The sequence below is a fragment of the Saxophila tyrrhenica genome, assembly GCF_035928015.1.
Source record: "Saxophila tyrrhenica strain CCFEE 5935 chromosome Unknown scaffold_5, whole genome shotgun sequence".
NCBI lineage: Eukaryota > Fungi > Ascomycota > Dothideomycetes > Mycosphaerellales > Extremaceae > Saxophila > Saxophila tyrrhenica.
The window spans coordinates 1236292-1261408 of NW_027041737.1; the positions used below are offsets into that span (position 1 = coordinate 1236292).

The 25117-nt window shown below is 56.7% G+C and overlaps 11 protein-coding genes across 11 annotated transcripts; 6 read left to right on the plus strand and 5 right to left on the minus strand.

Moving 5' to 3' along the window:
* Positions 1-287: 287 nt before the first annotated feature.
* MEX67 (nuclear mRNA export, poly(A)+RNA binding protein) lies at positions 288-2478 on the plus strand (the record flags this gene model as incomplete). The annotated part of the gene is made up of 2 exons (XM_064801154.1): positions 288-749; positions 931-2478. 2 exons carry the CDS (start codon positions 288-290, stop codon positions 2476-2478), a joined length of 2010 nt encoding a protein of 669 aa, XP_064661105.1.
* A 1106-nt stretch (positions 2479-3584) lies between these two features.
* LTR77_003900 (uncharacterized protein) lies at positions 3585-6174 on the plus strand (the record flags this gene model as incomplete). Its single annotated transcript, XM_064801155.1, has 2 exons — positions 3585-5899; positions 5961-6174. The coding sequence occupies 2 exons, from the start codon at positions 3585-3587 to the stop codon at positions 6172-6174; spliced, it is 2529 nt and encodes an 842-aa protein (XP_064661106.1).
* A 768-nt stretch (positions 6175-6942) lies between these two features.
* Positions 6943-10082, minus strand: LTR77_003901 (uncharacterized protein; the record flags this gene model as incomplete). Its single annotated transcript, XM_064801156.1, has 2 exons — positions 6943-9563; positions 10019-10082. 2 exons carry the CDS (start codon positions 10080-10082, stop codon positions 6943-6945), a joined length of 2685 nt encoding a protein of 894 aa, XP_064661107.1.
* A 657-nt stretch (positions 10083-10739) lies between these two features.
* On the plus strand, positions 10740-11506 carry LTR77_003902 (uncharacterized protein; the record flags this gene model as incomplete). The annotated part of the gene is made up of 2 exons (XM_064801157.1): positions 10740-11215; positions 11281-11506. The coding sequence occupies 2 exons, from the start codon at positions 10740-10742 to the stop codon at positions 11504-11506; spliced, it is 702 nt and encodes a 233-aa protein (XP_064661108.1).
* A 69-nt stretch (positions 11507-11575) lies between these two features.
* Positions 11576-13671, minus strand: RRN3 (DNA independent RNA polymerase I transcription factor; the record flags this gene model as incomplete). Its single annotated transcript, XM_064801158.1, has 2 exons — positions 11576-11581; positions 11608-13671. 2 exons carry the CDS (start codon positions 13669-13671, stop codon positions 11576-11578), a joined length of 2070 nt encoding a protein of 689 aa, XP_064661109.1.
* Positions 13672-13890: 219 nt separating this feature from the next.
* LTR77_003904 (uncharacterized protein) lies at positions 13891-15263 on the minus strand (the record flags this gene model as incomplete). The annotated part of the gene is made up of 3 exons (XM_064801159.1): positions 13891-14079; positions 14135-14902; positions 14958-15263. The coding sequence occupies 3 exons, from the start codon at positions 15261-15263 to the stop codon at positions 13891-13893; spliced, it is 1263 nt and encodes a 420-aa protein (XP_064661110.1).
* An 846-nt stretch (positions 15264-16109) lies between these two features.
* LTR77_003905 (uncharacterized protein) lies at positions 16110-17947 on the plus strand (the record flags this gene model as incomplete). Its single annotated transcript, XM_064801160.1, has 2 exons — positions 16110-16247; positions 16307-17947. 2 exons carry the CDS (start codon positions 16110-16112, stop codon positions 17945-17947), a joined length of 1779 nt encoding a protein of 592 aa, XP_064661111.1.
* Positions 17948-18053: 106 nt separating this feature from the next.
* On the minus strand, positions 18054-21109 carry ALA1 (Alanine--tRNA ligase; the record flags this gene model as incomplete). Its single annotated transcript, XM_064801161.1, has 3 exons — positions 18054-20865; positions 20988-21019; positions 21077-21109. 3 exons carry the CDS (start codon positions 21107-21109, stop codon positions 18054-18056), a joined length of 2877 nt encoding a protein of 958 aa, XP_064661112.1.
* Positions 21110-21310: 201 nt separating this feature from the next.
* Positions 21311-22069, plus strand: LTR77_003907 (uncharacterized protein; the record flags this gene model as incomplete). Its single annotated transcript, XM_064801162.1, has 2 exons — positions 21311-21458; positions 21516-22069. The coding sequence occupies 2 exons, from the start codon at positions 21311-21313 to the stop codon at positions 22067-22069; spliced, it is 702 nt and encodes a 233-aa protein (XP_064661113.1).
* Positions 22070-22669: 600 nt separating this feature from the next.
* LTR77_003908 (uncharacterized protein) lies at positions 22670-23373 on the plus strand (the record flags this gene model as incomplete). The annotated part of the gene is given in 2 exon segments (XM_064801163.1): positions 22670-23290; positions 23308-23373. The coding sequence occupies 2 exon segments, from the start codon at positions 22670-22672 to the stop codon at positions 23371-23373; spliced, it is 687 nt and encodes a 228-aa protein (XP_064661114.1).
* Positions 23374-23735: 362 nt separating this feature from the next.
* On the minus strand, positions 23736-24845 carry LTR77_003909 (uncharacterized protein; the record flags this gene model as incomplete). Its single annotated transcript, XM_064801164.1, has 4 exons — positions 23736-24019; positions 24091-24277; positions 24334-24624; positions 24675-24845. 4 exons carry the CDS (start codon positions 24843-24845, stop codon positions 23736-23738), a joined length of 933 nt encoding a protein of 310 aa, XP_064661115.1.
* Positions 24846-25117: the final 272 nt, after the last annotated feature.

The following is a 25117-nucleotide window of genomic DNA, read 5'->3' on the forward strand; positions in this document are numbered from 1 at the left end:
GGCTGCCTCTTTGACAATAGAAGCTCACGGCCATTGTTCACCCATCGCACATCACACCCTTCCGACCTCTTCGCATGACCTCCTCTTGCGACACAGCATACAACTGGTGATACACCTCGTCACCGCAAACACCCGTCATTACCGCTTGCGTCGCCAGCGCCAGCAAACCACCGCCGGCGTCACTCGAATACCCCACCAATCTTTCGCGACTTCACCGAACCTCCCTCGAACACCACCACCTCCTCATCGACCACCTGCTCCTCACTCACCGACTACCTACCATCACCATGCCTGCCTCCACCATGGCAGCGCGCAGCCAGAGCCCACGAGACGCACCGCGCGGACCGGCAGCATCGAGACGACGAGGCGGGGCACGATCGGACAGAGATGGGGATTTGAAGATGGACATCGCGGTGAAGGGCCGCGGGCGGATAGGAAAGTCTTCATCAGCACCGAGCAGCAGCAGAGACCCGGCATCACGGACTTCGAGAGGCGAAGCAAGAGGTGGCATGCTGAGCGGCACCGCGCGCAGAGCAATCTTGCGGCAAGCTGCGGCGGGCGATGTCTCCATGCGAGAGCCTAAGCCGACAAACTCAAGAGGAGGACTGGTCGAGCTCAGCATAACAGGCTGGGAGAAGAGCAAGGCATCCGGAAACGCAGACGGCGGAGTCAGCTCACTCATTGGGTGGCTCGAGAAGAAGGCCAGCCACCGCCTGGGCTCCAGAACAAGAGACGTGAAAGTCAAGAAGGTATGTTGTCGCCAATACCTCGCCGAGTCCCGCCGATCTATACACTTCCACGCTGCCACATCCGGTCCGCCCTCGTTTACAGCCAATCTCAGAACGACGACCGCGATTCAAGCTTATGGCTAGTGATGGCTTAAGGAATGATCGGCATCGCATGCCGAGTCAGTAACTAATTTGTATCTAGTCACGCAAGGAGGGGAGTGCGGTAATCATCAGTGTGCCATCAGAGCATGTGGGCGCCCTGATACGCATGAACGGGTATGAGTGGGCGGGGACGAATGTGACCATCGAGCGACTGGGAGGGTCAAAGAACTCGAGCGTCGAGGTGAAGTCACAGGCGGAGGAGACCAAAGCGATGCTCCGAGGCGTACTTGAACGGCGGTACAACGCGGATACGAAAGTCCTGGACCTCAGCGCACTCGGCCAGGACGAAGAGCTCAACAAGGCCAACGTCTTCGACAAGAACTCCACAACACGCAAGATCTTCCCGGCGCTAATGAGAGTGCTCGAGTTCTCCTTCGACACTGAGGCGGAGCGTCACGCCGCCGTCACCGGAGTCTCTCTCGCCAACAATGGCCTGATCGATCTTGCGGACGTCACCAGCCTTTCGCAGACCCTGCCGAAGCTCCAGAACCTTGATCTGTCCAGCAACAACTTCAAGGGCCTGTCATCACTACAGAATTGGCGTAAGAGGTTCTCACAGCTCCAGCACCTCGTCCTGTCCAACAACCCACTCGAGCAGGCCGAACCAGAATACCCCGCCGAGGTGGTCAAGTGGTACCCCACACTTCGCTTTCTCAACAACGTGCAAGTTCGCACCGAGGAGGAAGCTACACAAAAGGCGGCACCCACAGACCTTCCCTTTCCGATCAGGACACCCAACTTCCAGGACGAAGGTGGCATTGCCGAAGGCTTCGTGCGCACTTTCTTCGCCGGCTTCGACACCGACCGCGCAGCACTCGCGGCACACTACTACGACAATCTGTCCGATTTCTCGTTTGCTGTCAACACACAAGCGCCACGAGACCCGGAAGCTACACAAGCGACCGAGAAGCAGGAGTGGGACCAGTATATCAAGAGCAGCAGGAACCTTAAGAAGATTTCGCAGCCGCAGGCGCGGCAGAACAGGCACTTTCGTGGTCCGAAGGCGGTGGCGGATGCCTTCGCAACACTACCAAAGACGAAGCACCCAGATCTCGCGACCGAGGCCCGCAAGTGGATGGTGGAAGCGCACATCCAGCCTGGCGTCCCAGATCCGACCGGCCAGAGCGCATCGGGAGTGGACGGCTTCATGATCACCGTGCACGGCGAATTCGACGAACTCGATGCCACGACCGGCCAAGCAGGGAAGAAGCGGAGTTTCGACCGGACATTCATCATCGGCCCCGGCGGCCCCTCCGGCGTCCGCGTGGTCAACGACCTCCTCACTCTCCGCGCCTACGGCGGAGCGCAGTCTTACGACCCGGACAACTTCGAAGGCTGGAACGCGAACGCAACAGCAGCACGGACTTCCGACGCGACTCCCGACCCTGCGGTCCCCCAATTACCAGCGGGGCTCACGATCGAGATGGCGGAGCAGATGGTCGCGGAGCTGCAGAAGCAGACGAATATGACGATTCAGTATGCGAAAGACTGTTTGGAGCAGGTTGGGTGGGATTTCCAGAAGGGGTTGGAGGCTTTTGCGAATGTTAAGGGGAATTTGCCCGGGGAGGCTTTTGTGGGGGGTGCGTAGGGACGGGAGATGAGGGCTCAGGCGCAGAGACGGGGATGGGATGGTCATGGGTTTCAGCGAGGGCATGGAAGTGCGATTTTGGCTGGATGATGGGTATGGCAACGGGAATGGAGGGATATGGGAAAGGCACGAATCGCTGCTCAGATTGCTCACTATCATGCGGCATGGATGAAGGAAGGGACTTCGAGGCTTCAATCGTCGATACCGGAACGATGGATGGAAACTTTCGTGTAGATATACGTACTTGAACTCGGCTCGCCTGCTGTCATTTCGGGCTGGAGCGATTGAGACTGTTCGGACTGTGCTCCCCATCCCCACTCTCAAATGATATTTATCTTGTACTGTATACACCAATGTTCATCGTGAACGGCAACAACAGGCGAGTTTCCCCCCAATCTCCGGCACCGGCTTCCACGCGATCTCGAGACGATCGCGATAGGGTGATCCCTGCAGCAGGGCGTTTAGAGGAGGACCGGGGGTTGTGGCAGCTATATCGAGCAGCACCCAACACCTCATTCCCACTCTGTAAATCTTCGGCTCGAGCTGCTGTCGTCAGGCCGCGCCCATCAGCGAAGCCGTAGACGTTACGGATAGGACAGTCCATTCGCTGGCGAACGGAATACAGCAATTGATTCGAATATCGCCGTCGACCAGTCAAAATGCACTGTCAGCAGAAATCCAATTGCTCGTGAGAGAAGGGGCTTGGCAACGTCTGGCCCCTGTATTTGGGTAGGGCCAATCGGAAGCTGCGACGCTTGTCCCCTGGAGGTTTTGGGTTTGTATTCTTGGATTCTTGGGGCAGGCGCGTTTTGGTGGAGACCGTTTTACTGTACAACGTTTGGAGGAGGCTTTGCAACGACTACGACTACGACCACGGAGGGTTGCTGTGTTGGAGACGGTGTTGATCTTGAGAGGTATACGTTCGTTGAAAGAGGGGGTTATTTATTGTCGAGGAGGACATTGGTGTTCAGCTGCTTGATTGGACTGGACGGTTGGAGGGGGAGAAACATCAGCAAACAGCGATATCTCACTCAAGGACGCAACCACACCCATTGACTCCACGAAAACATCACACCACTGCATGAACACCACCCACGACCACACCCATGGCCTCCAAACGCAAACCCACCCACCTCACCCTCACCAGCGACGACCTCTCCCACCCCCCATTACCCCCCAAAGCGCCCTTCCACCTCGATCTCCCCTCCCCGCGAACCGGCGAGCGAGCCCCCGCCCTCTCCCCCCTCGATGCCATCGCCGCCCAGTCCCGCCAGCTGCAGCTGCGCTTTCAAATGCCCACGGAAGACGGCCGGCGCATTAGCAGATTACCCGCTACAGACGTTGCGAGGGAGTTCGCCAGTCGGCCGGATTATTTTCGTGGATTGATGACGCCTGGGGAGCAGGGGGAATTGGGGGATGTGCCGGAGGAGACGAGTCCCACGGGGAATACGAACACGGGGAATGTGGTGCAAGGAGGCAAGGCGCAGGATAGGCCGATGAGCCATTATCCCATGTTCGGCAATGCGGGACGGGAGAGCAGGGAGGAGAGTCGCATGTCGCAGGTCAGCGAGGTGTCGGTTGAGGAGGAAGAGGAGACGGGTGCTACGCCGTTTTTTAACGCGCAGGCTACGCCTTTCTACGATGCGCAGGAGCAGGTTCCTAAAGCGCAGCAGACGCAGGGGTACTTCAACCTGGGTGCTCCGCGCGCCATGAGTCCGGAGCCCGTGGATCGGAGGATGGTCAATGTGCAGGCGGCGACGCCGACGCATATACCTAGCCTGACGAGCAGTGTGGATTCGATCCAGTCGGCGCCGCAGGCGAGGACGCTGACGAACGGATCGACGAGGAGTCAGCGGAGTTTGGCGCCGCCGAAGAGCCCGGCGTACCCGAAGAGTCCGAGGAGTATGCAGAGTATACGCTCTGTGCCGCCGGATAGTGGGGATGAGGAGGGCTCGACGAACAGCTCGTATCCTGTTTCTTCGTCGCGGAAGTTCTCGGGGAGCAGTGGGATGTCGAGACCGCAGTCGCCGTTTTCGCCGTACATGCCGCCGTTGCCGCGGTCGCCTAGCATGTCGTCGGAGTTTTCTGCGACAGGATCGCAGCGGAGGATGAACTTCTCGCGCCCGCTGAGCAGTAGTAGTATGCGGCCGCAGCCGGAGCATAGGCCGTCATACGACAGCCGGTCCTCTTTTGAGACGCAGCGGTCGGTCGAGATGCCGCTGAGGCAGATGTCGGGGAGCACGCAGCCTTCTTCTGGTGTGCCTTCGAGGCAGGCTTCAGGGGATGATGCGGAGGATGGACGGCAGACTCCTCAGATTCCGGGGGCGTTTATTGATGAGAACGGGGATGAGAGGCCGACTACTTCGTATACGTATGCGAAGTTTACGCTGCCGCGGGGGAAGAAGGTGGAGAGGTCTTCAAGAGGGACGAGGGAGTCATGGATCCAGAAGCAGTTTACCTGGGACGATGCTGCTACGCCGCCGGCAGAGGAACCAGCGCAGATGGAGCAATCACCTCGCGACACAACGCCTGTCAAGCACTTCGCTCCTCCTCCCCCGGCAGAGCTTACACCACCCATCTCCGAGCCCTCACCCTCACCCTCATCCGAAATCCTAGAACCGCCACCCACACTCGCCCGCCCACCCCTCCGCCCCTCCACCCAAGCCGGCTCCGAACGCACCCTCCCCTCCCACCAAGAACGCCTCGTCCGCACCCGCGCAACGTCAAGCGCGACACGCTCCCGCTCCGCCGAACCACGCACTCTACCCAAAGCCACCGCCGTACACAAATCCACCCCCTCCGTCCGCACCGCCAACACCGACTCCACCGATCGCACCATCCGTCCCGGGGGCGTCTCGACACACACCCGCACCCCCTCCTCCTCCGAAATGACCGCCGAAGAACACCTCGAGATAGGAATCCAAACTCACAGTGCAGGCGAACTCAGCAAATCCACCTACCATCTCCGCATCGCCGCGCGCGAGGGCAGTCCGACGGGCATGCTGCTCTACGCCCTCGCGTGCCGCCACGGCTGGGGCATGCGGCCGAACCAGGCGGAAGGCGTGCGCTGGCTGCGCGCCGCCATTTCCTCTTCGGGGTTGCAGGTCGCGGACCTCGAATCCTCGTCTACCCCGTTGTTGCCCGGCCTCGACGTGCTGGAGAAGAAGACGCGCAAAGCGCAGTTCGCGCTCGCCATCTACGAGTTGGGGATAAGTTATATGAACGGCTGGGGCTGCGACAAAGACAGGCCTTTGGCGGTGCAGTGTTACGAAGTCGCGGGCAGCTGGGGGGATGTCGATGCCTTGGCAGAGGCGGGTTTTTGTCATGCGAAAGGGATCGGGGTCCGGAAGGATTTGAGCAAGGCCGCCGGGCTTTATCGGCGGGCGGCGGAGGGGGGGATGGGGATGGCGGGGAATTCGTGGTATGTATCACTATACTTTCTGGTGAAGGGTGGGGATGTGGTTTGCTAATGGGATACGCAGGATCTACAAACAAAAATACATGCCCTCCCCCGCGGACGACAAGGACGCCGGACAGAAGGTTAAAAAGGACGTTGATGCTTCACTATCCTCTATCGCATCGTCGATTGCGAAGGACGGAGGCGGGAAGAAAGAAGACAAGGAGAAGGAGAAGGAGAAGGACAAGACCCCCGGCCGGGCGCGGGCAAGGTCGCTTTGGGGCAGGAGTCGGAAATGATTGATTCATCCTTTTGTTCCCTTTTGGTTTGTTTTGGTGGCTTTTTGCGAGGCGTTCGACGGGGATTGAAAGGGCTGCTGCGACTTGCGGCCTGGCTGTCTTGTTCTTTACGGCTGCGCTACTTGCATTGACGGCCGACGATTTGGCACTTGAGCGGGCTCGCCTTCCTTTGCAGGGCAGAGGTGATAATTTGGAGAAAGAGCGGGCTTGACGTCGGTCTTGAGAAGACGGGACGGCAAGAGTCGAGAGGACGGGAGCGTTATGGTGTGTTCGAGTTGTGTTTGAGATACCCACGAATTTCTAGCGCTGCTCGTTCTGTTGTTTTGACGGCTTGACGGCTTTTGACTGGAGTTTTGCTTCTTCCACCTCCCAAGGTACGGGTACGTGTACGTTACCTATCGGGTTCGTCGGTCAGGTCTGGTTTCCAGCTGCTGGCTACCTTACTTAGGTAGACGTACATGTACGCCTGCTGGGGATATCTACTCTACAGTCGTTCGTTCGGACGTCGGAGGAACAACGTCACTGTAGGCGACTGCTCTGTCCTTTGCTCATTGCAACTGTGGCCCCGCCAGTGTAGCACCTGAGCTAGTAACATAGATCCTTCACGGAGGAAGAGAAGACACAGTCGAACCACTTGCAAGCATCTCCCACGTCCAACTACCTAACCCCACCACTATCACGACACCTAACAAAACCCATGGGTATCCCATCCCCCCAACCCCCAGAACGCCCCAAAACACCCTCCCTCCCTCCCTCTAACACATCCTCCTAAAACTCACTCTCATCCCCACTCCCCTCCGCACCCCCCAACGCCTCCCCCCTCGCCTGCAACGCCTCCCCTATATCCGCCAACCCCACCTCCAAATCCTCCAACAACCTCCCAAGCTCCGCCTCCACCAACGCCAAATCCGCCCCTTCCACCAGCACCCCCGGCGCTGGCGCAGCCGAACGCGGGAAATCGATCGTGCGCGGCGCGAGGGCCGTTTCGTCCAGTTCGTCGTGATACCCGGGGACTTCAGAGAAACCGGACGTGGAGTCGAAGGACGGCCAGGCGTTCATGTCGATCGTGCTCGAGTCGGCGGAGCCGTTGAGCTGGTGGCCCATGCGCGCGGAGAGGGAGCGGTTGTACTGGTAGGTGTAGGCGTCGTCGTCGTCGGTGCTGGAGCTGAGGCTGGAGCCGCGGGCGTGCATGGGGATGCTGCGGCGGCTTTGGCGGTGCGAGGTGCGACGGCCGCCGCCTTCGGATTGCCATTGTTTGTGGTGGGAGAAGCGTTTTTGGTCTTCGGCTTTTTGGGCTGGGTCTTCTTCGAGGTCGAAGGGGTTGCCGGAGGTCATGTCGGTCATGGTCGAGCCGGTGGTGGAGGTGGCGGTGCCTGGGCGCGGAGGGATGTCCGAGGCGTCGACGAAGCTCATGTTGAGGTCGATCATGGAGGCGGTGGAGTTGCGGATGGGTGAGGCAGAGGCTGGGGTGGTGTGCTGGGAGTGCACGAAGTCTTGGAAGTCGCTGAAGTCGCCTATGGGCATGGTTGCGGTGTGCTTGAGTTGTGGGCGAAAGCCTGGTGCCATTTCTCCATCGGCGTCCCCAATTGGCGGCAAGCTCATCTGCAGGTCGACTGGATTCTCTGGCTCGTATGGCTCGTGGGATGGAAAGGTCCAGTCCATGGTGGCTCTCTTCGCCGTCGGAAACGTCCACTCCATTGTAGCACGTCTCTCACGGTCTTCATCTGTGTAGCTCGGCTCAAAGTCGGTTTCCTCATCATCCTCATTCATGCTTTCATATCTCGAGTTCCTGGCTCTCGCAGCCTTGACAGTGGGAACGTCACCGAAGTCGAAGCTCAGAGTAGGAGCAGCTGCATCAAGATCGCCAACTTCATCAAGATCGATGATGACCTGGCTCTCGCGTGTCGGCGCTCCTGCTGTCATTCTTCGCAACGGAAGGTCGTCCTGCTCGTCAAGTGCATCATGCAACTTGTATTCACTCGTGTCAGCATTCCACAGCCGCTGGAGGGAGCGCTCCCCGCGCCCTGCACTGATCTCTTGCTGCATCTTGTCGAAAGGTGTCAAGTTCTCCGTCTGTATTGGAGGCAGTTTCGTTGACGCCGAAGTGTCAAGGCTGAGATCAGGGGTGTCCTCTGACAGGTCCATCATCCTGCTATATCTTCTGCCAAAGTCTGCGTTGAAAGTGTCGGTCGTGCTGAAGTTCCAGTCGTCGTAGTCTTCTTCTCCTTGGGTGACAGGGCTTTCGCTGCTACCAGGAACCGGTGGAGCACCACCAGCCATGAACAGTGACTGGCGATAGCCACCACTATACTCCCAGCTTTTGAACCGGGTGATGAGGTCGACCAAGCTTTCAGTAGGATACTTCTTCTGCGTGCCAGCGACATAAGGGTGCTTGACGATCTCGTCTGCGGTGGGCCGCTCTTCGGGGTTGCTTTGAAGAAGGAACGCAACGAAGTCGCGTAGCTCTTGCGGGTAGTCGCCACCTTCCAGACGAGGGGCGCGATCGAGAACTGTCGTCAGCAATTCGGGATGAGTCCTGGAGTTTGGCGGCACTCCTGTGGCAATCTCGAAGATGGTGCAGCCATATGACCAGACATCTACCTCTCTGCCGTACGCCTGCGGAGCCTGGTTTCCTTCGAAGCTGGAGTCCGGCGGTAGCATCTCGAGAGGCATGTAGTGGGGTGTCCCGATGATAGTGCGACGCTTATTGCCTTCGTCCTCGAGCACTCCAACGATACCAAAGTCACCAAGTTGGATCTCACCACTTTCAGTCACATAGACGTTGGTCGCTTTAATGTCGCGATGAATGACGCCGATGTCATGAACGTTCTTGATGGCCAGAGCGAGCTCTCGAGCAATTGGAATGATGAACTTTTCTTCCAGTCCTGGTTTGGAAGGAGGTTGTGCTCGCATCAGCGTGCGAACGCTACCTCCAGTGCAGTAGTCGCAGACGATCCACAGCTGTGTCTGAAGATCGAATGCTTCTCGGATCATGTTGATGTTCTTGGCTCGGGCATCCTTGAGCTGCTGCAGAGTGTTGACTTCTTTGATGAAGTCTCGGATGGTGTCATCTTTGTCGAGGGTGTTGTTGGTGTAGTCGACATCATCGGTGTTGACGATCTTGATGGCCACCAGGGAGTTGGTCCTCCGGTCTCTGCATTTGTAGACTCGCCCAGACGCGCCCTTGCCGATGAGCTCGATAAAGTCGAAAGCTGGCACAGGAGAGTTGGCCCGTTCGCAGTTCTGGACGATGTACTGGTACATGTCTCGGGCATCTTGGACGGCCTTTTGCTTCTTCTCATGGTCGATGGACTCGGGGGCCAGCCGTGTGGGATCCATGGTGCCGGGCTCGTTGTCGTCGTAGAAGTGGTCGATGCACTCCTGGATCTCTGTGAAGTTGTCAGTCGGTGACGCTGAAGATGCTCATACCGTGTCATGTTCTTGTTATGCGGCTGCTCCCGCCACCACCGCCAGCCAATGGGGATGGTCATCTCCCTTCGCTCTTGCCTTGCGCGGAGCCTTCTTCATGACGTGCAGCAGCACCTCACTAGCTGTCTTCCCAGAGAGCACCGTGTACTCGAATCGAATACCACAACATCAACCCGAAGGTTTCATGCTCATCGACGCCAGCGTTCTTCACGCCGAAAGCACTGCTTCCGGCATTTGCCAATTCCTGGGCTGTCAACCTGACTACCTCCTTGCCATGGCACCCACAGACGCCACACGCAATGCCCTCGACCTTCACCCGTCATCTGTCCGCCTGACCGTCTGCCATCCACCGCCCACCCGCCTGCCGTGCCTCTGAAGGAAGAAAGGAAAATGGCTTGCGCCTGATTGAACGTACCTCTTGCAGCCGCAGCCGCCGCCGCTGATTGTTCTGCCGTGTCCATTAGCACGGTGCTGACCATTGAAAGGCGACATCACCACGAACAGAAGGATTATATCGTGTCGTGGTGATATTGCAGGTGATATTGGACGGTCATGAGCTTACCTGAGTGTTTCTAGACCTTCACATCCAACAACCCAACCTCAAGTGAGTATCTTCTCTCATCTGTTCGTTGCATGTGCGTGGTGGGCAAGTATCATCGTTCGTGTTCCTCTCCTCCCCCCTTCGGACATTCGCCTCCTGAATGTTCAAAAGCCATGCAATAGCTCTTTATTTCGAAAGACCGGCTTTCTTATCATCTGGCAGCAACTGCAAGATAAATTCAGCGTCTCATTTGTCTTCAAAGGTCGTTCATCTCATCAAGTCATCACCACACCTTCTCCTGTGGTCACCCAAAACATCGGGCATACACGGAGAACGCCGTTCACTCTCTTTCTGACGCTAAGATAACGCTCACGTGGTGATAACGCCCAGTGACGTCGACCTACCCTGTCGATCACAGGACGAAAACGGGCAACGCGATCACACGAAAGTTGGCACAGCTGGAAGCTTCTCCATCTTCTTAGCACCCTTCAGCCACATATTGTCACTACAACTCCCCATCTCGAGCTCATATCCGGACCTTCATCTACACCTTCAAACCAATCGATCGATTCAAACAACCCCCGAATCCGCAACAATGTCAACCAAAACAACCACCCAACCCCCCCGTCCAACGAAGAAACCCGCCCCAGCCCCAGCAAAACCCCAATCCACACCCGCAAAGAAACCCATCCCCAGCTCCACCAAACCGCAAACCACCGCCACCAAAAAACCCGCCCCGGCCCCCGTAAAACCGCAAGCCAAACCCCCCAGCAACACAGCAGCGAAGAAACCCGCCCCGCCCGCCGTAAAACCCCAGGCGCCCAAATCCACTTCCGCAGCCTCCAAAGCCCCAGCCCCGCGATCGAGCTCGACAGCCAACGCGCTGCAGAAAGCCTCCCAACCCCAGGCCAAAGCGCAAGCGCCTTCTTCTGATGAAGGAGGACAGCAATCCGGCAACTGGATCAGCCGCATGGTGCAAGGGCAAGTGCAGCGGGTGGGCGATTACGCGGGGGGGTGGGTGAACGGCGTCGGGAGCGGGGTGAATAAGGTCGGGGAGGGGATTGGGAATAAGTACGTCCTCCATCCATTCATAACCCCTTCACAATGATGTCTTGCTAACGAAGTGGGGTGTGTAGAATCACAGACCAAACGCGCTACTGGGGCCAAGGCGTCAGCGGCTACGGCAACGACATCAAAGACTCCGTCGGCGTGGGCGGGGCGCGCGTCGCGACGGCAGGGAATCCGCTGGGGATGGCGGGGATGGGGAGTGGGAAGGCGAATGCGCCGGGGGGGAAGACGCAGCAGGGGATTAGGAGTGGCGGAGGTGGGAGCGCGTCGAATCCGTTGGGGTATAGTGGGTAGTGGTAGCAGTAGTAATGGGCAGGACGAGGTGTAACGGGGTGATGTAGGGATAATGGATATTGTATGGCTTTAGTACTACTGCATACATCTCGTTCTCATACTGAGACCATCCTTCCCGGCTGCTGCGGCTGTACAGCTCCCAACTCAACTTCCTCATCCTCACTTTCCTCCTCATCAACCTCCTCGTCCTCGCTCTCGCTCCCACTATCACTCCCCTCATCCTGCTGGTCATCCCCACCCATGCCCCTCGGAACCTTCCACTCATTATAATCCCCCTCAACCCACCTCTTACTCTTCGGCAGCACATACGGATCAAACGGAAAATACGCCTCGAGCTGATGATGCGCTTCCCCAGTCTTGCGATCGAAAGCCGTTTCCCTCCGCCCAATCTCCGAGAGCCCGGAAGATCCATAGTAGTTCGTCGAATTCGCCAACCGGACGCGTTTGTTCATCTCGATGAGCGAGAAGACGTACACGAAGCGGAGGTGGTGCGCGATCTTCGCGAATTGCGCGACGATGGATGGGGAGCAGACTTTCAGCGGGTTGAGCTTGGAGTGCATGTTTTGCCGCAGTGATTCTTGGATCCCGGGGAGCCAGCGCAGGTCGTGGCCTTCGGCTAGCGCGTCTTCTTCGCTCAAGTCGCTGGTGTCTTCGTAGTCCGGGCTGGCAGAGCCGGTGACGAGGTCGCGCCAGCGGAAGCAGAAAATGTAGAGGAGTGCTTGGGCGATGGCGTAGTAGAGGCTATAGTTTCTTCGATCGGGGCCGCGGCAGGTGGGTTCGTAGCGTTGGCGGAGGTCGTTGAGGTAGTTGGTGAGCATGACGAAGACGTCTCGGACAGCGCCGGTAGAGAGGTGGGTGGCGCGGGCGGTGAAGCTGGCGAGGTATGCACAGGCGGTGAGTCGGTGGATGGAAGGGCCGTTATTGTTGAGTGTAAGTTGTAGGCACTGCTGGACGAAGGCGGCTGTATGAGCTGGAGAGTTCTGCGAGTAATGGAAGAGGAGAAACTGCGCGTGGCGTGTGCGGTTTGGTAGGATGAACGCAGCGAAGTGCGCCTGGAGCTCCAAGAAGGCTGGATTGGAGCGAGGGTTTGGGTCCGACTCGATCAGCGGTGTGTAGTATTCGAAGAGTAGGTCCATAGTTCCATCCATCTTAGCGACCTTGAGGCGCAGGTCTCGTAGTCGTTGTTCCTCCTCTGTGATCGTTTCTTCAGACTCGGAGACAGAGTTGATGTCACTATCATCCGACTCCTCTTGGCTGCCATCTTTCGAGCTGGGCCGTTGTAACAGCTTCTCTTCCGCTTCCTCCTCCAGATCTTCTATGTCTTGCTGTACTTGTACATCAATGCTAACCAGCTTCTGGGCAACAAGCGCAAGAAGTTCAGACTTCAGCTCAGGTATTTCTTCCGCCACCCGCAAGACATGCTTCTGATACTGCAAGTAGGATCGAGTCGTCTCCAGGTCGGTGGGAAATGCGAGCTTTATAGACCGCACCAGAGCAGTACTTGCGGAAGGTACGATGCGGATCAGTGCTCTCAGAAGCATGTGCGCCCTCGCAAACATCCTCGTCCTCGGTACAGGCGTCTCCTCCGGCAGTCGTCCAAGAGAAGCGGGAAGCTTGACGAAATGCGAGACCAGCTTATCCAGAATGCTCGGGATAAATCTGCCATGTGCGCAAGCCAGATCGCACAGCACCTTCGTGTACGTCTCCACGAAAGCATCGTCTCGTCCCACCCACTGCACGCCCAGCACAGCAGAGACCAGCGAACCGCATCGCCTCAGGCGGTTGACCTTCGCATCGATCGCAACCAGGTACTTCCTCAACAACCTTGGGCTCAGCGCTTCCGAAGACCTTGCATCCTTCTCTAGCATCTGAACCAGCTTGTTGTACCGCTCATCGTCCTGCGACTCCCCCAGATGCCGCTCGAGCGCCTGGGAAACCTCCTCCTTGACCAGGTCGAAACTCTTGTCCCCCGCGCCGTCGAAAGTCCGGACATCCACGTTCGGATCAAAGGTGACTTTCAGCTTCTTCGTGGTCGACGAGAGGCCGGCCTCGTCGTCGGTATCGAGGTATGAGCTATCGCGCTTGAGTGCGCCGAGCGTAGGTCGTTTAACGGGTGGGGTTGCCGGCGGCGGCATGGTCGTTCTCGGGGAAGCGAGAGAGACCATGGTGTATGAATCGTCGTGTGGACATGGGGGGATGAATGACTGTTCTATGTATCGAGTGCGTGGGTGGAAGTGCGGGCACACGACGTGTTGCAAAAATCGATTTGACCCCACTAAATTAGCGTTGAGCCAAGCTTTATTCTATAAAGTCCGTCGTCACTTTCAGATGCCAATCCTCAAAATCCCTCCCACGTGCAATCACAAGCCTCGATCTCAAGGCTGCTAGATACGCCCAAAAATCCCTTCCGGCGATTCCGCCTTGCTAGTAGCAGCGATGAGGCCTCCGATGAGACACATGGCACCACTGAACATGGCTAGTGGCATAAACCCATAGTTGCTAAGGAGTACGCCATTGACTGGAGGACCGATCAGTGCGGCCAACGAAGCAAAAGCCAGGCCCATGCCCATGTACTGGAAAGATTCATCAACCAAAGTCTCCTTGACTCAAGGGCGAGCGCCTACTTACCGTGCCAATCTCTCTCGGATCCTTCGTACAAGTGGTAAAGGCGGCGGATGCTCCAGAGATGATGGTCCCCGAAAAGAAGCCAAAGACGATCGCGTAAACGATCACACCTGCGTTGTTCGTCAAGGAACTGAAGCAGAACACGATGATGCCGGTCGAGATGCCGCCCAACGCGAACATATTCAGCCGCCCATACTTGTCTGCCAGTATGCCCGGGATGATCCGGCCGAAGGTAGATGCAGCGTTCAGAATGGCAAGCATGTATCCAGCTAATGTCGGGCTCATCCCCCTCGAGACTGCCAGAGTTGGGAGGTAAAATAGTGGCGTGAAAAAGCCGACGAACATGAAGAAGGATGCTGCAACGAGCATGTCAAACTTGATGTCTTTGTATGCTGAAGCGATCCAGAAGTTGGTCTTTCGTGGAGGCAGAAGTGCCTTGATTACCACACAAGACCAGAGCATCAGTGGTAAGATCATGAAGCCGATGACCCGTACTGACCAGCCGAAGCCGAGTCTGGAGCTGTTCAGCATCTTCGACAGGGCGATAGGGATGACGATGCCTCCGACGGATGATCCGGCAACCACAATTCCCAGCGCAGCAGCACGCTTCTTGTCGAAGTACTGCGACACAGCCGCGAAGGCCGGGAACATCAGCAGACCCAAGCAGATACCTTGCAGCACGCCTTGGGTCAACATGATTTGCCAGTACGTCTTGCAAAGACTGAGCATCATCATGGAGAAGATGTAGACGACTGCTGTTGGCCGGAGCATCTGAACGAACATCAGCGACACTCCGTTCCCGTGTGAGGATAGGAACCGAACTTACCCAGGCGCCATATCGATCAAATAACGGTCCAGCAAACGCCCCAACAGCGAACTGCAGAAATATACCCAAGGATCCAATCCATGCAATATCATCCGGCGAATGGCCTTTGAGCTGATTGTTGACATAGTATTCTTCAAAGGTCCCGAAGGAGTTGGCGAACCCGAGGCCGCAGAAGAGGATCGAAAACCCTCCTGAAGCTACCAGCCAGGCTCTCAGACCGCCGTCGGGGGCTTTGTCGACCAAGGAGGGATCTGGGGATCGTTTCTCGATGTCGGTCGATGGGCGAGGGTCGGTTGTGTCCGCCATTGTTGTTTGACTTTGGCTTTCTATTAGAAGGAGGAAAGTTGTGAAGAGATTGAGTGCTGCAATGTAGTCTAGGGAGAATGGAAGGCTACAATCGAACAAAATGCAGCGTTTTAATATAACTATTGATCGTTCTTACGGTCGTACTTGCCGGGAATCCTTTAGCTCCTTCCTAGATCCGCATACGGCCTTTTCAGCTCCGTCGCATTTTCCACTTCTACCTTTTCTCCTACTCACGATTATCTTGTACCCTTTTTATGCCATTGAAGGCCCCATCCGTTCCAGGGTATGTCCGAGAAGGAGGTCCGCCGTCGCCGGCGACCCGCATTGTAAGTCACCACTCCTCGCTTTCGCCGGTCAAAATCCTCGCGCTGTATCTCCGCTCGTTCGGCCTCATCAGCGCCAGCAAGCAACCTGGAACACTACGAAATCGGGGGCACCACATCCTAAAGTCCCTTGCCTCTTGGAAGGTCCGACTGACGTCTACCAAAATACAGCTCATGCACCTTCTGCCGCCAGCGAAAGCTCAAGTGCAGTCGTGAGTCCCCATGCGCCGCTTGCTCCAAAGCACAAGTCGAGTGTGTATTTGAACGATTCCCCTGCGATCGTATTAGGTCGGCTGGCAGTCCGGTCCCTATCAGAGCAGGGAGAACCGACGGTCTTGATGGACGACACGATGCAGCAACACGGCAGTACTCTGGTGCCGGTCCACATCCTGCGGGCTCAACGAGTTCTGCCTACCCTAGCCCAGCGTCTCACCAGGACGACGTGACGCAGAATACTATTAGGCACTTGGATGAGTATCTACGGAGTACTGAGCTTGGAGAACAGGATCAGCCGGCAATCAACATGACGAGGTCCTCTTTGAGTGGCGAGTTTCATGCGATTCGTTCCGAACAAGGGAAAGGGAGGCCGAGCGGGGCGTCAAGGAGTGTGTGGCATAAGACTAGGTTGTTTGGGCAGAGTCATTGGTTGAATAGCATCGTGGTGAGGCTGCAGAATGATTCAATTCCTTCAAGTTATCTCCAGCTGAGCATCGCGTTCAGGGTTGTCAAGACCTCTTCGAGCTGCTTGAGCCGCACTTCAAAGGCGGGAGATCTGATCTGCTCGTCAAAGTCCACAGATGCAAGAGTCTTGCGAGGCAGATCAAGGCCGGCTATACTCCAGAATGGCCCACTTCGCTTACCATGGACCTGCCTTCGAGGGATGTCTCAGATGCGTTGATCCGCTGTTATCTCGGCACGTACGAGAGCATCTATAGAGTGCTTCATGTGCCAACGTTCAGGACCGACTACGAAGCCTTGTGGACCTCAAATGAGCGGCCAAGCGAGGGGTTCATGGTTCCGCTGAAGCTCGTGCTTGCCATCGGCTCAGCTACCTACGACGAGAATTTCTCCCTACGTACCTCCGCTATTCGGTGGGTGTACGAGGCACAGACATGGCTCGCAAACCCATCCATGAAGTCTAAATTGGGCATCCAGTACCTTCAGATTAACATTTTGGCCCTTCTTGCTCGCGAAGTCACTGGCATCGGGGAACAGTTCATCTGGACAACCGTGGGAACATTGCAGAGAACGGCGATGTATATGGGTCTGCACAGAGATCCGACGAGACTGCCCAAGACTACTCCTTTTCAGGCAGAGATGAAGCGGAGGCTCTGGAACACGATTCTGGAGCTGTCGTTGCGTTCGAGCTTCATGTCCGGTGGACCGCCATCGATATCGCTTGACGACTTCGACACCGCTGCTCCTGCCAATTTTGACGATGAGCAGCTCAACCAGGATAGTCCTACCCCGACGCCAGCAGAAGCATTCTCCGATACCTCTATAGCCATTGCCTTACGTCACACCTTCCCACTCCGCCTAAAGATGACCAAATTCCTCAACGACCTCCGCTCTAGCAACACATCCGAAGAAGCTCTCCGCCTAGACGCAGAGTACAAGGAAGCCTACAAAGTTCTCCGCCAAACCTTCCAGCAATACAACCCCTCTACCGGGCCCTCACCAAACGACTTCCAACTCCAAACCATCGACCTAATTCTCTCCCGCCACCTTCTAGCCCTACACCTCCCCTTCTCCAGCGCGGACGCACAAGACAAAACTTACGCCTACTCCCGCAACACCGTCCTCGAAACCGCATCAAAGCTCTGGTCCGTAACCACTACCCCCTCCACCACCCTCTCCCACCTCGCCATCACCACATCCGGCTACTTCCGCATCGCAGTACAACAGTCCTCCCTCCTCCTCGCCCTCGACGCTCGAGCACGGTTGAAAGAAGAGCAATCGCTCGGTCCTGTACCGCTACGCCGTGACCTTTCGGCGTTGCTCGAGGAGGCGAAAGCATGGCACCTCCGCACGATAGAGGCGGGGGAGCCGAGTGTGAGGGGGTATTTGTTGATCTACTTGTTCGCGGCGCATATTGAGGGGTTAGCGCGTGGGTTGAACGGGGCGGAGATGGGGGCTCTATTAGTAAAGAGGGCAGAGGAGGCGATGGATGTGGGGATTTCGGTGCTGGAGGGTAAGCTGGGCGTGCAGGGGCCGTCTCAAGGCGACGATGGTGGCGTGGGTGAGATGGGGGATTTGGGCATGGATACGAAGTTATTCGAGGGCTGGGACTTTTTGATGGCGGATGGTGGGGGGTTTGATCTGGGAGATATGAACTGGAGCTCTAGTGGAATAGCGATGTGATACGAGCTGACGTCCGATTGCAAACACGCTTGTAGAGCCTCCGGGCATCAGCTAAACTCCCCACCTTCTCACTGCGCCCATCATCCACTTCCACTACCGCACAGCCTCAAAGCCCCAACCCCTCCAAATACTTCCGCGCCACCTCCACCGCCTCATCCACCTTGCCCGCCTCAGTCCCCTGACCCAAACTCGTCGGCCCCTTGCCACCCGCCTTGCCTCCAACCAGACCCGCTACTTCATTCGCCCACTTACTCGCATCCGCGCCCTTACCCTGCGCATCGCTGGAAACGTGACATCCGTGCAAGACCTTCCCATCCTCCGCCTTACCGAGGAGATACACCGTCTTATCCTTCTGCTTCGACCCGACGACTTTGATCGTCTCTTGAATCGCCTTCGAGCCCGCGGACACGGGGACGGAGAGGACGAGGGTGCTGTTCTCTTTGTCCTTTTCGAAATGCTGGGTCACTACGTCCAAGACCCGTTTGTTTTCGGCTTTTTGCGCGGATTTCTGCTGGTCGAGGTTTGCTTTCACGACCGCAGCGAAGCGGTCGCGGAGCTTCGACTTTGACAGTAGCGAGATCTCGATCCGTCCAAGTTCGTGCTGCTGCTCTTTCGTCCTGGCCTCTTTCTCCGCGGAGTAGGGCATGCGTTCGAGCTCGGCGATGCGGGTGTTCCATTCCTCCGCTTCGCGCTGGACTTCATGCGCCAAAGCGCCAGTGACAGCGACGATACGACGGATACCCTTCGCGATGCCGTTCTCCTCCAGCACGATCAGGTCCTTGATCTCTGACGTGTTCTTCACGTGCGTACCACCGCAGAACTCAACAGAGACGGAGCGCCATTGCGGGTTCTTGACGTCTTCGAGCAGTTCTTCCACCGGGACGCCGATGCTGACGACGCGCACGGGGTCGGGGTAGGTTTCGCCGAAGACGGCGCGGACGCCTTCGATGTTGCGTGCCGTGGCGAGCGGGACGTCGGTGGCGTAGACTTCGCTGTTCTGGCGGATGTAGCTGGTGGTGAGTTCTTCGATCTTGGCGATCTCGGTGTCGGAGCAGCCGCTCTTGTGGCTGAAGTCGAAACGCAGCTTTTCGGGAGCGACGAGGGAGCCCTTCTGGTTGACGTCTTCGCCGAGCACTTCGCGGAGGGCGAAGTTGAGGATGTGGGTGCCGGTGTGGTTGTGGCGGATGGGTTGGCGGCGAAGCTCGTCGTAGTCGCAGAGGACTTCGTTGCCGAGCTTGAAGTGGCCGTAGTTCATGTAGCCGGTGTGCATCACGTAGCCGGCGTAGACTTGGACGTTGTGCACGCTGATCTCTGCTTCGCCATCGATGACAATCCGGCCGGTGTCAAACTCTTGACCACCTTGCTCAGCGTAGAAGTTTGTGCGGTCCAGGATGAGGCCGAATTGCTCGCCTTCTGGCACCTCTTCTGTGGTGTCGACGAACTTGCCGCTGTGGTAGATCGCTTTGACGGTGGCGTGGATGTTGTCCCGCTGGAACTTTGGTGAGTCGTCCGTCTTCGGGACGTCAGCCATCTTCTCCAGCGCACTGATGTCGTGCACATTGAGCTTGACGAGGTCAGCGCCGGCCTTCTTCTCACCCTTCGATGCAAGCCTAGCCTTGAGCTGTGCTTTCTCGACCTCTTCATCGTCGATCGTCAAACCACGCTCCTCAGCCATCAGGCGTGTGAGATCGACCGGGAAGCCGTACGTGTCATACAATCGCCACACGTCCGCGCCAGCAAGGTCTTTCGTATCTTGCAGCTTACACTTCTGCGCATACTTCTCAAACATCGCCTCGCCACGGTCCAGTGTCTTCGCGAAGCTGATTTCCTCCTCCTTCAGAATTTCCGACACATCAGACTGCCTGGCCTTGATTTCAGGGAACATGTCGCCCATCTGCGCGGTTAGAGTAGGGAGCAGCTTGGCGAAGAACTCGCCAATCTCGACATTGAAGTACTTGCGAGCGTAGCGTACTCCACGCCGTAGCACACGACGCACAACGTAGCCACGGCCAACGGCATCCGGGACACCCCCATCGGAGATCGCAAAGGTGAGCAAGCGTACATGGTCTGCGACGACTCTGTATGCGGTATCGATACCATCCGGATCCTCGTCGCCGAACTTGCCGCGGTACTCTCGTGCACCTGTGAGTTCCTGGATAGCAGCGAATATTGGTGTGAAGACGTCTGTGTCATAATTCGACATCTTGTTCTGCAGAACGGAGACTAACCGCTCAAAACCCATGCCAGTGTCTACGTGCTTGTTTGGTAACGACTTCAAAGAGCTGTCCGGCTCGCGGTTGTACTGGATGAACACGTTGTTCCAGATCTCAAGCACGTTCGGGTCGTCTTGGTTCACCAGATGCGCAGCATTTCGCCCACCAATGCGATCGAAGTGAATCTCCGAACAAGGTCCGCAAGGGCCCTGATCACCCATCTCCCAGAAGTTGTCCTTCATATCGCCGGTCAAGATGTGGTCGTCCGCAACACCGACGTCCTTCCAGTATTGCTTGGCTTCGTTGTCCGGCTCTAGTCCAGCGTCCGGCTTGCCTTCGAAGTAGGTCACGTACAGCCGGTCAGGGTCCAGTCCGTAGACCTTGGTCAGCAGCTCCCATGAAAAGCCAATGGCTTCCTTCTTGAAGTAGTCGCCGAATGACCAGTTGCCCAACATCTCAAAGAAGGTGTGATGGTAACTGTCTTTGCCGACATCGTCCAGGTCATTGTGCTTGCCACCCGCACGAATGCACTTCTGTGAGTCCACGGCACGCTTGAGCTTTGCGAAGTCCGAGGATGGGTCGACTGTTCCTAGGAAGATCGATTTGAACTGGTTCATGCCAGCATTGGTGAAGAGGAGTGTTGGGTCCGCCAGGGGCACCACTGATGAGCTGGGTACCGCCGTGTGGCCATTTTTCTTGAAGTAGCTGTAATAAGTTAGAATGGCTTCTTGGAAGACAATCAGGCGCAAGCTCCCGTAGCGACAGTTGTCGTCCATAGCCCGGACATTGCGCGTCGAAGTATGTGAAAATCTGTTCTTTCGACTTACTCAATGAAAGTAGAGCGGACCTTCGACGCCGTCTGCAATCAAGATTAGCATGTGACATATTATGAAGCTTGACGTGGATGCTAACTCACCCACTCGGGCTCCTGGCCCGTCGTGGAGGCCATTCTGGCGTGCAGTGGTCGCAAAGATGTAGTTGTCCAGAAAGGTCTTGTGCGTTTCGAGAGGCTTCTCCAGAACTTCGACGTCTGCATGCACGACCCGTGGAAGCTTCCACTCGTCAGCCGCGCGGGATCAAGTCACACCTCGAGCCGTCTTCTATCTTTTCGTTTGCAAAGGAGCGGAAAGGCGCATATGCGGTATGCAGGATGGCGGCAGACAGTTCAGTCGCGGTCAATGGAGGAGGAGGGGTGAGAGCGGCGGAGATGGGTCTGCGCGGGACCAAGCGCGGTGCCAGTGACTCAAACTTGTCCGACTTCGAGAGGTTTGAGAAGAGATTGCGTTTGCTCAGTCTACGTGAGTCGGCATTCACTTGGCTGTATCATGTGCATGAGAAGCTGATATTTGACACAGGCAACTCCGGCAAGAATAACAATGGCAAGAGCAACCTCTACACCCCCATCTCCCACTCCCCCACCACGACCACTCCCAATGGAGCATCTTCAAATGCCAATCACGTGTCCCAATCTCCCGAGAACGACACGATGCAAGTAGACGACACACGCGATCGAGTCTACATCCACGATCTCGACGCCGAACTAGCGGACATCGAGTCCGACGAGGAGAAACTCATCTACCTCCCCGACATTGAGAAGAAGCTCAGCAAGCTCCCGCGACAGGTCTTAGGCGGTCGCGAAGATGACTACGAGGGCCAGGAGCTGGTGCTGTATAGTGTGCCCAAGTCGCTGACCGTGGACGAGGGTCATGACTCCGTGAGAAAGGCGATTATTGAGTCGCGACAGCGGGCGAGGGAGAAGGCGGCGGAGGAGGCGAGGTATGCGGATATGGAGAGGAAGTATGATTGGAGTGGTCAAGACGGTGGCGCGGAGACGGCGCATGGGTATGGTGCTGGATATGTTCCGAACCAGGAGCTGGAGGACGACCCGGATGCTATGGACATCGGTTGAAGAGGTCTTCATCAGAGGATAGCCGAACCTCAGCCGCCTCCTGACCGCGAGCTCATGGGTGACGGTCTTTCAATTACCAATGGTCCTCCAATGGCCCACCGTGTCCGGCCGAGTAGCTGGTTACTACGTTACACCACGGTCACTGGAGGTAGACCGATCAAATGGTCGCCAAGAGAGACTGTTGCGAAGCTGGAATGAAGTCTCAGAGTTGACCTCGACAGCTGAGAGCACCAGCTTCCGGTCCGAGTTGATATGGGAATTCTCACAAACATCTTACTGCCGTGGGCTCACGGCCTGAATGATGATCTACGGCCTAACATCTAGAAGTACCTTATGATGCCAAGGCCTTGCTACCCAAGCTCTTGCTGTGCCTCACTCGTCCACTTGCTCCATGAACAACTATATTCGATCGAAGAGCAGAGAAGGAACAAACCGTGCCTAGCTTAGTCTTTGACCGACAGTCGAGCCGCAATCCAACTCCAACGAAGGGTCACCAGCCATGACTGCACGTGGTTCTGCGATTAAACTGTCCGCCATGAACCAGCCTTAGACCAGCGATTGACAGCTAACATTCTTAGACTGCTCATACTCCTCACGCTGATGTCTTTCTGGCCTCAGTTACACCTCATCAGAGCACGCCAGGACACCGAGGGCATCTCTCTAACCTACGTGCTCATCAACCTGATCGTCGCAACTCAACAGCTCGGTCTTTACATCCACATGATCTCATTCCAATACAAAGGAGCTCCGGCAGGCATGATCAACGACCCGCCCTCGTTCGGAGACTACCTGAACCTCACCCAATTCGCCGCCGTCTGGCTTGGACATTTCACACTGTATGCCGTCTCCTCAATAACTTCGATAACGGCCTCTTACCTTCCTAACAGTTTCCTGTACCTCCTCTATCTCCTCCCGCAGACCGCATGGTCCACGGCAGCCGCTGCACTCATCTACCTCGGCCACCTCACCCTGCACATTCCGCCACTCATCATAGAAGCCATCTTACCAGCGGAAGGCCCGGACACTGACGCTTTCAACGACCGTACCTGGGCCGCTGCTTGGTACTGGGCCGGACACACGCTTTACCTTAACCATTTAATCTCCTGTCTTGGCTTTTTGTCATTGTTCGCGCAAGCGTACGCGTCAGTATCCCGCCCTGCACTCGGTGCACTGAGCGTAGAGGGACTGCGATGCCAGGCCGTGGTCTTTACAGCGGTTGCGGTTAGTTGGGGTTTCAGGATGACGATACCGTACAGGATTCGGATCTCGAGGCTTTTTTGGCCTTATTTCAGGACGTGGTATGAACTTGTGGGCTGGGCGGCGGTGGATGATTTGGAGTTTGGGGCCGTGCAGGGAGTGTTGTTCCTCCTTACGAGGCGGAGAGACGGTGGGGTTGATGCAGTGGATCTGGGGGGAGGGAGTGTTGCGTGATGAGCTTTCAGGAAACACATCTTGCTGCCCTGTGAAGGGCTTGAGTACGCACGAGAACCCAACTCCATGCATTCAAACGTGGTTTGTTGTACGAAGGTAGGCAGTCTTTGTCCTGCTCCAGGGGCAAATACAATGCCCTACAACGCAACGAGAGCCCGCTTTAGAGGTGGAACGAGCGTATCTTCAACGGTCTACAGACTTCACACATTACAAACCCAGGCATGCCTCGCCAGCCCTAAATGCCTTCGCCGCCAGAGCACGGCAACACAGGCACCCATTTGATCTTCAACATCCCGTCTGCGATCTTGTCCTTGTGCGCCTCCATCTCCTCCAGGTCCCAGTTGACGCTAGTCAAAGACCCGTTCAGCCAGTCGCCACGCGACGACGCTAGATAGAGCCCCAACGCGCCCGTCTGCTCACCTTCATCCTTTGCATACGGCGCGAAGTCGGTGGCTTCTGTAGCCATGTCCGTGGCCACGATGCCGGGGAGAAGGGTGAAAGTGCGGAGACTTGGGAACTCTGAACATGGCATCTGTTAGTCGGCGGTAATTTCTTCTGCGGAGCTGGACAGAGGGTTGGGAGAGACGTACCGGCAGCGACGTACTCCATGTAGCGGTGCGCGGCGAGCTTGGAAGTCGAGTAGGCGGACATGCCAGGTGCGATGAAGCCGGCGAGGCCGGTGTTGACGTTTATGATTGTCCCGACGGGCTTACTCGGATCTGGCTGGCTGTTGATCCAGCTGCGAACTGTGTTGTGAGCGCCGAGGACGTTGATCTCCTTGTTGGCGTTAGCACGTGGTCGATCAGATATTGCTGAATTCACGGCGTGCGTACGTAAACGTTCCACCACCGCTCTACCGTCTCCTCAGTCAATGGCTTCGGGTCCGTAACGACTCCAGCGTTGGCGAACACGACATCGGCGGGCCGGTTGAACCGCTTGTTCACCTGCTTGAACAGATTGTCCACGCTGGCTTCCAGCTTCACATCGGTAGAGACACCGAAGATGATGGTGTCGGTCTTCTTGAGCTTCTCCAGCTCACAAACCGTCTCGTCGAGCTTCTCCTGCCGGCGGCCAGCGATGACGACTCCTGCTGCACCTGCGCGGACCCATACCTTCGCAGATGCCTAAAATCATGTTAGAAAATAAAAGAGAGGACGGCGATGACTGGCCATACCGCTCCAATGCCGGTGCCGCCTCCCGTGATGACAACGATCTTTCCTTGTGCTGCAGCTTGGGCCTCTTTCGTTTCTGGTTGAAGGGCGTCAGGGACGCTCCGGTGGATTTTCTTGGTCAGTTGAAACGGCACCGTATAGGCCAAAGCCTGATCGCTCCTGTCGTAGGACATGATGAAGCTCAAGCAAAGTTCTTTAGAGACGATGTGAGAGTATCTTGGTGAAAGGCAAGCTCAATGGCTGGTGGTGAGGTGCGATGAAGGCGTGATTTATATGTCTGGTTCTGTCGCGAGAGGAGACTATCGATTGTTAATATTCCGTCGCCGGCCAACGACTGGGTGCAGTCCTGATCTCTTTACCGTCAGCAAAGACGGAGTTCCGGTCATGTCATGGGAACCTGATCTTCCTCATCATAACACCCAAACAGTTATGCTTAGATCATCCC